This window comes from Apiospora kogelbergensis (assembly GCF_038363985.1).
Source record: "Apiospora kogelbergensis strain CBS 113332 chromosome Unknown utg000001l_segment0_segment0, whole genome shotgun sequence".
Lineage (NCBI taxonomy): Eukaryota > Fungi > Ascomycota > Sordariomycetes > Amphisphaeriales > Apiosporaceae > Apiospora > Apiospora kogelbergensis.
Window position 1 is genome coordinate 8,141,788 of NW_027117418.1, and position 11,833 is coordinate 8,153,620.

General features: G+C 53.5%; 5 protein-coding genes across 5 annotated transcripts; 3 read left to right on the forward strand and 2 right to left on the reverse strand.

The window, feature by feature from the left end:
- Positions 1 to 98: 98 nt before the first annotated feature.
- PG998_002620 (uncharacterized protein) lies at positions 99 to 2,055 on the forward strand (the record flags this gene model as incomplete). The annotated part of the gene is made up of 4 exons (XM_066869438.1): positions 99 to 465; positions 500 to 715; positions 779 to 937; positions 1,208 to 2,055. 4 exons carry the CDS (start codon positions 99 to 101, stop codon positions 2,053 to 2,055), a joined length of 1,590 nt encoding a protein of 529 aa, XP_066737853.1.
- Positions 2,056 to 3,826: 1,771 nt separating this feature from the next.
- On the forward strand, positions 3,827 to 5,400 carry PG998_002621 (FAD binding domain-containing protein; the record flags this gene model as incomplete). Its single annotated transcript, XM_066869439.1, is given in 3 exon segments — positions 3,827 to 4,313; positions 4,395 to 4,486; positions 4,501 to 5,400. 3 exon segments carry the CDS (start codon positions 3,827 to 3,829, stop codon positions 5,398 to 5,400), a joined length of 1,479 nt encoding a protein of 492 aa, XP_066737854.1.
- Positions 5,401 to 7,686: 2,286 nt separating this feature from the next.
- Positions 7,687 to 8,130, forward strand: PG998_002622 (uncharacterized protein; the record flags this gene model as incomplete). Its single annotated transcript, XM_066869440.1, has 1 exon — positions 7,687 to 8,130. The coding sequence occupies one exon, from the start codon at positions 7,687 to 7,689 to the stop codon at positions 8,128 to 8,130; it is 444 nt and encodes a 147-aa protein (XP_066737855.1).
- Positions 8,131 to 8,711: 581 nt separating this feature from the next.
- On the reverse strand, positions 8,712 to 9,548 carry PG998_002623 (uncharacterized protein; the record flags this gene model as incomplete). Its single annotated transcript, XM_066869441.1, has 1 exon — positions 8,712 to 9,548. One exon carries the CDS (start codon positions 9,546 to 9,548, stop codon positions 8,712 to 8,714), a length of 837 nt encoding a protein of 278 aa, XP_066737856.1.
- Positions 9,549 to 10,326: 778 nt separating this feature from the next.
- Positions 10,327 to 11,523, reverse strand: PG998_002624 (abhydrolase domain-containing protein 12B; the record flags this gene model as incomplete). Its single annotated transcript, XM_066869442.1, has 1 exon — positions 10,327 to 11,523. The coding sequence occupies one exon, from the start codon at positions 11,521 to 11,523 to the stop codon at positions 10,327 to 10,329; it is 1,197 nt and encodes a 398-aa protein (XP_066737857.1).
- Between the last annotated feature and the right edge of the window lie 310 nt (positions 11,524 to 11,833).

Sequence of the window (11,833 nt, forward strand, 5' to 3'; positions counted from 1 at the left end):
TCATTTTTGTTGATTCGGCAGCCCTGGAACTTGACATTGGCCGTTTGGAAATGTCGTCTACTCCAAGAATTGATACGCCAGCGGGTACGGTTAGATTGATGGACAACGAGTCAAAAGGTCTGCTTCTTCCCGAAGGTGTGCAGCCAGGGAGCTCCTCGGTAAGCAGGGCCAAAACGTTCACTGAGGTTATGGTCGAGTTCAAAATAAAATACCCAGTAGAGCCCGAAGCACGAGTCCAGAAAGAATGCAGCATTCGTTCCAAGACGAGCTGGGAAGAGGTGCTGGAGGTATTGGAAGCTTCAGCTGCAGCATACACCAGGAATACGGGGTTGAAAGGGGCATTCAAGAAAACAAAGGAGTTCATCGAGAGTAAGGCAGACACTGTGGAAAGAGTCACGAAAGTTATACCAGATGTCGACTACGCGAAGCCGATTCTCGGGACTTTAACCTTCCTGCTTCAAGTATGTTAATACCCTGACACTTAATTGCTTGACACAAGTTGACCCAAGATGGCAACAGGCATTCCAGCAAACTAGTAAGGTCCGGGAGGAAGTCAAGGCTGGAATTGAGAAGTTGAAGAGGAAATTCGGCCTTGTGGAAGACTACATCGCGATGTACTCCACAAAGGAAAAGGTCGTGGATGCAGTGACGACTCTCCACGTCACGATACTCAAGGCGATCGAAGATGTCATCGGGTACTACACGCGACACATAAGTGGGTATCAATTTTATCCGCCCATGTTAGAATATTAATGTTTTGCTAATATCAAGTTAATAGTCATAAAGGGGTTGAGCGCATTGTGGGATGGGAAGAACTACGAGAAATCCCTCCTTCAATGCTTGGAAAACATCAGCAAGGATGGCAACGAGCTCATCCACGAAGCCAATACTGCTCATAAGCAAGAGACACATGAGATTGCCGGGAATGTCAATAAACGTGAGTATGAAACTCTGGAAATCTTCGATCTAGTCACCTAACACAGGCCCAAGTCGAACACTGGTATAAAAGCGCCAACGACGGTATTTCAAACATAATCAACGAGCACGTACGGCGAGTGGAGGCCAGGCTTGAGCGAGAAGAGTCCAGGCGCGAGAAGGAGAAAGCCAGATATGAGGAAGATAGGCGGTTTTTCCAGCGTCAAATTGAACGGCAACAGGGTGAGGTTCCCATTGAGTCCGCAGCCTACTCACTACTGACGAAATATAGCCGAGAACAAGGAGCTGAAACAGCTCTTCTACCGCGCCACCACACCGGAGCCAGCAGCTCTCCCGGCACCCACTGTCGTCACACAGCACGACATGCTCGATTTCCTCATCTCCACAGACATAGAGACGGCCGATATTGATTACATCTTGTCCCAACGCGAGCTCATCATCCCAGGGGGCCACGATCGCACCGAGCAGATCATGAAGTCTACTCAGCTTCGGGAGTGGCTAGTCCAAGATGACTCGAAAGAGCTTCTTATACACGGCAACTCAGAACCCGAGCCCATCTCGCCCGTTTCCTTCTTCTGTGCCCTGCTGATGCGGAACCTGCGAGGCGTGGAGCAATTCAGATCCATTGCCTTCTTCTGCGGCTGTCATCCGTACGAGGACTTCGGCGGAGCCCGTCCGATGATCATGAGCCTGCTCGCCCAACTGCTGCAGCAACAAAGCTTCGACTTGGGCTTCATCGACCACGAGCTGGCCTACCGGATGGATGACGGGGATATCGGAGCCTTTTGCTTCGTCTTCAGGCAGCTCGTGCATCAGGTGAAGAACACGGAGAGCGTGTTCTGCGTGATCGACGGCATCAACTTCTACGAGGGCTTTGACGAGGAGTCGCTGCAAGAGACTGCTTATGTGCTCTGTTCTCTGCTCGATCTAACCAGGGAGAGGGGAGTCATCTTCAAGATCCTCGTGACCAGCCCATCGATCACCGTGGACACGCGATTGGCCATCGAGGATGAAGACTATCTTGCCCTGCCTCAGCGGGATGCGAATGCGCTCGGGTACAGTGACTTACGGTTCGAAAGACAGTGGCGGGAAGGTTTCGGGGCGGAGAGTGAAGGGTAGAAGTTTATCCAGGCAGGCCACCACTAGTCGACGTTGTAGCAAATTATTGTAGGCATGGAACGGGGGAAGAATTTATGCCGCCAAGTACATGTTACGATAACCTCACAGCTAGCTCTCCAGAAAGAGGGAATGCCTTGGAATAGCTGGATTGAGATCAAGGCCTATCACTTTAGAGCCTGTCGATACAGACACAGATGATGCATGGGTTTCGGAGACGTAGCGGGGCATGCGACATCCGCAATGATGGTCGACTCGGCCGAATGGCATGGGGCAGTTGCATTTTCGTGGAAACTGAGACGAGTTTAGACTTTAGTTTCCACGAGAATGCAACTGGAAAAAAAGATTAGATAATGCCGGAGGTCATATATCGTCTCTGGTATGATGCATATCCCTGTCGACAATTCTCGTGAGTCATGTTCGGGAGATGGTTCCGCGAAAAGTTGGCTGTCGTTGGCCCGGATTCCAAATGATACGCTGTATCGAAGTTCAAGTTGGCAGACGATCGGGACAGACTCTCATTTGAGCAATCTGTTTCTCCTTACCGCCAACATGTTTCTTCCTGGAGACGGTCCACTGCCTGTCGCTGCATGCATATTAACCTGGGTCCTGGTGTGGTATCGGCTGCAACGACTATGTGCCAACGCCCACGGCAGTGTGCACATCTGTGGAGTCCCCTTCTTCAGCACAGAATTTGTTGCATTTCTGGCACGGCCTCGGAGAAATTAGGGCTCCAGCGGCAGTGCGACGGTCTCGTGACCAGGAGCGACGGTCCCGATAAAGCACGGAGACTCGGGCGATAGAAGGCAATACGTGTACGCGAGCTCAGTTAAGCAATTGGAGAAGATCCGGATCTGTGTTGCAATTGCAACCATTCCACAGGTTCTATGCAGCGTGGCAGCTAAATCGAAAGTGAGCTGTCAAAGCAGCGACTGCAATTGGAAATGCAGGCCGATGCATCCCCCCAAGAGACCTATCAAAAGCACGCAGGGTTCGGGCGGCAGCTCAATTGCCAATGGAGATGCTGCCATGGGCCGGGGTTCGGGGCTGAATCCGCAGTTGCAGGGGTTTGCATTGTCCACATCCTTTTTTTCTCCTTCCGTCCACAGGCCTGGCTGGCTGCCAAGATAGGTACGACGACAAACGCACCGCTAAGCGATGGAACCATTACGGCATCTTCTGCGACCTCAATTTACACGCCCGCTACGCTATTCGTGACCCAGTCGGAGACAGCCCCTCATCTGGTCATCGAGGTCTCGAGACAGACATGCCGAGGCAGCTGAGAAAGGAACTCAAACAAAGGGAAACAAGCCAAGGGCGAATGCTTCCGTGTGATGTGATAAGATATCTGCTGAAGGATCGCATCCCTGTGGCTGCAATTTCTGGATATCTGGGGCAAGCCGGGGAATTTGCATGTTGCCATAGCATCGGATTTCTCCCGTCGTCGCATGGAGGATGGAGACATGACGAAGCGAAGATGGCCCGTGACGGGTATCCGGCGAGACACCATGCCCCTTCATAAGCCTGTCGTAAATGCACGTCGATGACTAGCCCCCCTTTGCCTCTCGCTCACTCGCGCGCTGTCCGCTATAAGATCCATCGCGGTGTCCGCCGGGGAGCAGTTTGCTTCAACCACCGCCGTCTTCCGCAGGCTGATCAGTGTATATATCCGTCGAACCAGGTCCTCCCCAGATCTGCCGTATCGACTGTCATTCCTTTACCACTCCGCTCTTCAGCAATCCTATCCCTTCTCCCCCTCCCCCTCTTTCCCACCATGGCTTCCAAGGTCCTGCTGGGCCTGCTCGCCACCGCAGGGGCCGCCCTTGCCGCCAACACGTGCGACACGGTCAAGGACACGACCAGCATCCAGGTCAACAAGCGCTTCTCCATCGACTACACCAACGAGCAGCAGGAGTACTGGTCCGCCGCCTGCACCAACGCGCTCAAGCCCTCGTGCATCCTCTTCCCCAAGAGCCCCGCCGAGGTCCAGGCCGTCGTGTCCATCCTGAACACCAACAACGAGACCTTCGCCGTCAAGTCGGGCGGCCACAACCCCAACAACTACTTCGCCAGCGTCGACGGGGGCCCCCTCATCTCCACCAAGCACCTCAACGAGGTCATCTTCGACAAGGAGACCGAGACCGTGCGCGTCGGGCCCGGCAACCGCTGGGAGGACGTCGCTAAGAAGCTCGACGGGACCGGCTACTCCGCCGTCGGGGGCCGCATCGGCAATGTCGGCGTCGGCGGTTATCTCCTCGGAGGTAAGTAATTATTGATCGAATGATCAGATTTCCACACGACTAAACGATATGTATCATCTTGCTAACTGAGTGACACGACAGGCGGTCTTAGCTTCATGAGCACCGAGTACGGGTGGGCCGCCAACAGCGTGGTCTCGTACGAGCTGGTGCTGGCCAACTCGACCATGATCACGGTCACGGCCGCGAGCCACCCGGACATCTACCGGGCGCTGCAGGGAGCGGCAACGCCTTCGGCATCGTGACGGCGTACGTGCTCAAGACGTACCCGCAGGGCGACGTGTGGGGCGGCCACTACACCTTCAGCGCGACCGACGAGAACAACAAGAAGCTGCTGGCGGCGGTGCGCGACTTCACCGAGTACTACCCGGACGAGAAGGCGGGCGTGATCCTGACGGCCGAGACGACCGTCGGCGGCCTGCTCGACATCTGGATCCTGTTTGTGTACTACAACGGGCCCGAGCCGCCGGCCGGCGTCTTCAGCAACTTCACCGACGTCGGCCCCCTGCTCAAGGACGTCAAGACGCAGAGCTACGCCAAGCTGCTCACGGGCAACAACTGGGCCGTGCTGCGCGGCAGCGTCTACACCATCGGCACCGAGACGACGCCGCTGCCGAGCCAGGAGCACGGCGCCGAGATCATGGGGTCCTACCTCGAGTCGTGGCGCAACGTCAGCTCGGGCGTGCTGCCCGTAACGGGCCTGATCGCGAGCGTGGCGTTCCAGCCCATGCCGAAGCGGCTGGCGGCCAAGGCGCGCTCGATGGGCGGCGACCTGCTCGACCTGGACGACGCCGTCGACCGCATCATCTTCGAGTACGACTACAGCTACTGGATCCCGTCTGACACGGAGAAGGTCGACCGCGCCATGCAGGACACGTACACCGGCCTCGCCACCCGCGTCGCCGGCTTCCAGGGCGAGGGCAAGCTGCCCGCCGACGCTTACTTGCCCCTCTTCATGAACGACGGCTACTTCCGCCAGGACTACTTCGGCCGCCTCCGGCCCGAGAACGCCGCCTTGGCCCGCCGCGTGCGCGACGAGCTGGATCCCCAGGGACTGTGGGCCACCCGCACGGGCGGGTTCAAGATGTGAGCAGGGGAGGAATGGGAAGCGGCTCGGAATACCACTACACAACTAGCATCGAACCACGCAGTAGAAACTTTACATAATACCTAGTCGTAATTTTCAATTGATAGACAATGAGCCAGATGAAGTTTGCATCTACTATCCGCTTCTAGCTCCAATCTAGTCTGCATGTCTTGCAGCACGGCCCGGCAAACTTTGCTCGTCCCATCCTATCGCCTGTTCTTGAGCAGTCTAGCTCAACATTTAGACTTTCAGATGGATGCATGTAGAGATGGCAAGTGTTTAAAATGACTGTAATTGAACTGACTGGGTTGTTTTTGATTCGATTGGCCCAAGAACCTCAAACAGCCCCTTTGTCCGCTTTCGCATTCTTGGCGACTTATTTGCTAGATCTGCTGTGACAACTTCATGGATCGCCTTTGTAACAAATAATTTAGACTTCACATTGAATAATATTTTGATCCATTCAAGCAGGATGGATGGGTTATATTTGTCTTGTTGCTATGTCATCATTGTGCCCCTGAAGCCATATCCAGACACCCGCAAAATGGTCAAACATGACTTACGATGGTGACTGATGGCAAATATTGAAATGGTTAAGGCAACTAAATGCGATCAGTGTCATATGCTGTGATGACTCACAGAGTATCACAAGTTATATAAAGACTTCAGCTGCTGGTCACTATTATCGTGTTCCTACAACATTCAAATCAAGGCTCCAAGTCAGATGCTGGTATAGATAACGGTATTGTTTAGATATATTAGCATGTAGGCTATGATACAATAAACTTAGCTACTTACGTCTATACGTAAAGTCTTTACTATATAGCTCGAGATATTAGTATCACTTCCTTGAATTCCCGTGCTATCCTACACAGCTACTTCAATTTGTAAGGAGCTTCAAAAGATATTGGGCTTTGATAACGTCCACGAGCCGTAAACGAAGCCTCTGTCACGGATCCAAATAGGTGGTTCGTGCGGGTGATCTATGCACCCCCACCAAATATTCAGATTATTATAGATAGGTGCGAGGGAACCTTCCTCCTGCTCTCTAGCGTAACAACGCATGTTATACCACACCCTTACAGCCTCGGGCCTCGCGTGCCTATCTCGTAAGTTGTCTTCTATTTTGAACCCCTTTTCTTAGGTCTTGCCTATGTCCTCCGCAAATTGGCTGTATAAGTGAGTTCATCACTTCGGGAGATCGCATACACTAACTCTAGAAATACCCTCTCACCTGATGACTACACCAATGTCTTCTCCATGTTATCACGCTAACCATCGTATCTCGTATCTAGCTTTCCAGCACATGGAGCATGCACTCTCGACGGGCAGCCGCCGGCATATCCGCCGCCGGTGGATAGTCGCGACATTTTCGGGGTGCTATCCCTCCCCACGCCCTCTTCCAGAGCAGAGCCCTCATGATGAACAGACTGCGCTGTCAGTTGCTACTGCACACCCGCCGCAGCACTCGGTCGCTTGATAGCATAGCAGATCCGCGGCCAAGGTCTCTTACCAACGGGTGCATATGGGTCCAAGGGCCCGACGCCATGAAATAAGAAGGCTACATTGGTCTCGGCCAGGTAGGTTCTAATGGCGAACTATTCCCCTAGTAGTCGCTACATCTATTCTTTACACCATATCCGCAGTCATACCATTATGGGCAAGAATGCATAAATTGCACCAATTCTCATGTTATTCTTGCCTACAGATACCCGAGTTAAGTAAGGGAAGGGACTTAATAATAAGGCTGTAGGAGGAAGCGCCAACATACTCTAGAGACATCTCCCGTTACCTGAGACAGCGCAAGGGAGGCCAGCACCCGCAGCAAACACTTTGGTGTCTTGGAAGACATCTATCATAGCAAAATAATATGCGAAATGCATAAGTCTTGAGGAACATGCTGCGGCCCGTTTTGACGACACACTACTCGGCAATCACATACGACGCAAGAATCAGTCTTCTTCCCCTAGCTACAGCGATGATGTCCGACAATGGAGGATACCTCAACACCAGAACAATCACGACTCGCGACAATCGCTCTTCCATTGAATACCCTCGTAGATACTTTAACATTCAATTTTGTGATTATATTCACTTCTGCTCTTTCTATATAAAAAGATCTCTTTCACCTAACTTCTCGGACTTTCCTTTTTTTCTACATCCATCGACAGCTCATCGCCATAAGAATCCACTCTAATCGGCTATTATTTAGCGAAGGCTCTCCTATAAACGTAAGATCATTGCCTTATATCAATGTATCCAAACATAATACTAACTTCTTTCGAACAGATGGATTCGTTCTACGCAATCGAAGCACACCGCACGAAGCTGCAGAAGACCATGGGATTTAGCGATCTCCAAACCGTCAACACATGGATCGACAGTGCCGGAGTCAAGCCATTCAAAGACGAGTTTATCCGTGACTACCTGGTAAATCATCAGACAGATCCTGATGCGGACTACCAGAAGGTTACAAACCTCCTTGGGGTAAACCAACTCATGAAATTTACCTCGTACGGTAATTCGACCTCCCTGGACAAGACCGGCTGGTCCAAAGAGAAACACTGGGTGCGATTCGTCTCCCAGATGGGGCTGTACGCCAAGGAACACCTCACTGCGTGGAAAGCACCGCGGGAGGATGACATGGAGATGTGGTTTTGGCACGGGTATGAGGTCGTTCGGTTTCTGAAGGCTGAATATGCCAATGACCATGCGATGGAAAATGGAGCTTGAAGGTCATGCTACATTTCATTACACAGCACGAGATCTTGGAACTAGTCAGGGTATTACGGTAGAAATGTGATAGAAGATGATTACAACATCACTTCATCACAGACACCTCACAGCAGAATATGATATTAAGTCAACACCATAGCTAGACTCAATATTAATACCCGATATGGCCAAAAATAACTTCAAACCATGACATCTTATAACTTGTGAGCATCAACCAACTCATGAGCTTCTTTTTCCTACAGCAATACACGCAACACCCATACACCAGACCGGGTGGCCCGCTAAAAAAGTATTGGGTGTGTATGATTCCGCAAATGGGCTCACATGCCAAGAGCCACGATACTACTGCCTGGAAGGCACCTCGAACCGAAGAGATGGAAATCTGGTTTTGGCATAGATATGAAGTGGTCCGGTTTCTCAAGGCCGATTACCACAACGATCGCCAGTTGGAGAGCAACGGTGGAAACTGATGGAGTAAATCATGAATAATAAGGACTTCTGCGCACCAATGTCTCAACGTGAAAGTATCATATCCTTATTCAACTCTACAGTACTCTAAATCCATCATGTCTGACAGCTTAGGATGACTTATTCGCAAAACGCTCCACAAAGATCTTGAAGGCCCGTTTCACCGCGGTCTTCTTCCAGTCCGCGGCACCGCCATGATCACCCCCGCTCTTATCTTTCCGCTTCTTGTTCGCCCGGTCCAATCCATGGACCACCACGCTCGTGACCAGCTCCTCCAGGTACTCGACGAGCAGCCTCTCCAGCAGCCCCTCCCGCAGCTCCTTCACGAGCCGGTCCAGCAGCGCCCCCTGGATCAGGTCGCCCAGCTCGTCCGCAAGCTTCTCCACTTCGGTCATGGTGGGGCCCTTGGCCCCGTGGCCGAACACGCCCTGCAGGATATCTTGGAGGCCCGTGTGGAAGGGCGATTTGTTGTCATTATCCCGGTCCGGCGCCGCGGCCGACGCAGGTCCCGCCGCCGCGGGGGCTCTGGTTGCTGGAGAGGGGCTGAGGTGGTGGTTCCCTGTTCTGCTGGTGCTGGTGCTTTCACGGCGCTGATGGCGGCGCGGACGGCGGCGACGCCTGCTGTGGCTGCTGTGGGGTGGACGTGTTGAGGACGACGCTGACACGGAATCGCTGTGGTTATGTTTGATGGGTGGTTGGACGACGATCGCGGGAATGGTGCGGGGTGAAGGGGGGTTGCGGGTGAGGCGATACGTGGTGTGGCGATGTTGGAACAGGTGCTGGCACTGGTACTGGCGATACCAATGGGGAGGATTGGTGTCCAGTTTGTTGCTGTTGGGGCGGCGGCGGAGATGGCGATTCGCGCTGGATCGTGGGGATAGCAGCAGCACCTCCTCGACGGTGAGCCGAAGCTGATACGACTGACGATGGCGGCGACACAGCGCCATGATTCTGTTGTTGGTGCCGGGTGCTTGAGTGGCGAGTCTTATGAGAGGTTCGATGATGGTGGTGATGATGCTGCTTTTGCTGAGACTCACTACTACTACCAGCAGCTGCGTGTCCTTTCTCGGGGGTTGTCCCCATCGCGGTTTCGTTTGCTCGGATATCGATGTATGGCGATCTCTTCTTTGCCGTTCTGGCAGACTCTCGCGACGCCGAGAGAGAGGTGGTGTCGGATGGGGCACGACGTGGAGGCGCACCGCCGCGCACCTTGGGCAAGACGATGCTGTCATGTGACGACTGCATCGTTGCACTGCGATGTGGCACAAGAGGCGGACGGTTGGATTCGAGGTCGTGACCGGCCACCGTGACGCAATCACGGTCACGCAAGCCCTTTGACTGGGTGGGCTTATTGGAAGAAAGTGTCACAATGGCTGTGGTGGTAGCGGTGGTTGTGCTGTGGTGACCTTGTGGTTTGTTGGAAGGTGGAAGGATGACTGAGACTTACATGCTTTGCTTTGCTTTGTTCTTTCCAGGTTTTTTGTGTTGTTGTGGTATGAAATGTGCAATGCCATTCTGCTTCACGCTGATGGTTTGATAGTTTACTCGCTACTAGTGACATATCTCTCGCTTTCTATTTCTCAATACTTCGAACCTGGGTTACCCCACGAGATGATGTTGACATGAATCCTTTTAACACCCATTAGCTCCACCCGTATCCAATATCTATCAAGGTGAACCAATCAGGCAACCGTCGAGATGTACACAGCGTTAATAACGTATTGTTTAGGAATCTTTACCGAAAGCCCTCAGAATAGCCCGACTCACCACGGGATACGACATGATTCTATCGTGCAGCCCGTACTTAGTGATGTGTTCCCGAAGAACACCAGATGAAGACCGGGATTCGACTGCCCAACCCCCGTCCCCTAGTTCGACGCGAGCATCCGCCTTCTCTTTCTCAAGCTCCGAAAACGTCACAGGTGACGGCCTTGTTGCATTTGCGCCATACCAGTACAGCATATCGCTGTGTACCCAAGGGATGTCGTAATCGTCCTGGGCGTGGATCATGGTCACATCGTACTTTGGCCCATCTCCCGGTATCCTCTGGCACAACCTCAGAAAGTCTGCTAGCCGTTCCTTGGACGGCCATTTGCTTTGGATAAACGAATTGAGCCAAGTCAGCAGCCAAGGAAAGCGCGCCACCGGCCCGAGCAGGGGAACCGTCTTCGCGACGCGGTAGGTCGCCGTGAGCGTCGCCACGTCGGCGAAGGGGGCCACCAGGACGATTCCCGAGAACAGCACCGGACTCTTCTCGTCACGGGTCGCCATGGTCTGCGCCAAAGAGATGCACACGGCCGTGCCGAGCGACTGGCCGAACAAGACGATGCGCGACGATGGGATCCCGGCTTCGTTCACAGCCCAGTCGGCTAGAGTCTGGGCATCTAGTAGCAAACCATCTTCCGAAGGAGAGCCTGTGCTGGTGCCGAACCCGCGGTAGTCAATGGCCACGGTGTGTATCTTGTCGGGCGCCGCGGCCGACATGGCCCGGTAGCTTTGAGGACGCCAGCCCGAGCCCAAGGTGCCGCCCGCACCGTGGAAGTACAGCACAAGCAGGGCCTCCGGGTCGTCCCGTAGCAGCTGAAAACTCCACCGCTGGGTGACATCGGGAGCCAGCGCCGACGACGGCTCTCGGACCAGCTGGTCCTCGTGCTGTTGGTACACGCCCAGCGGGAGGATGTGCCAGGCGTGGAGGGTCTCGCCGTCCGGTGTCTGGAGGTGGAAGGGCGTGGCCTGGTTACGGAGGAAACCCCATTGCTCTGGGATGTTGAGGTCGAGGGAGCCGGTCTGGGTGAGGCTGTGGAGGTAGATGACGTGGTTTTGGAAATAGGGGATGGTGAGCAAGGCGACAAAGGCGGCGTACAGCAGGGTTGGCGCAGCGACGGCATAGGCTACCGACCTGAGGGGCGAATGAAGGAACATGATTCCACACTGGAGATGGGTGAGTTTGGGTCAAACGGATACTCAAGTAGTCAATTATACGCGAGTTCAACAAAAACAGAACAATGGAAGGCTGGTATGAGTATGTAGGAGGTTGTTTATGAACCCGACCAATTGGATCCACTAGAGAAGATACTTCAGGGGGCAAGGGCGCTAAAAACCCGAGTGCACTAGGGACCGGTGCAGGCCCCACAGCACCTGGCTTCGATGCAACGGGCACTAAACCTAGATCCTGCTCACTGTGGCATTTCAAGGAGAGTCTTTATTTACTTAGTGGATTCATCTCGTTGGG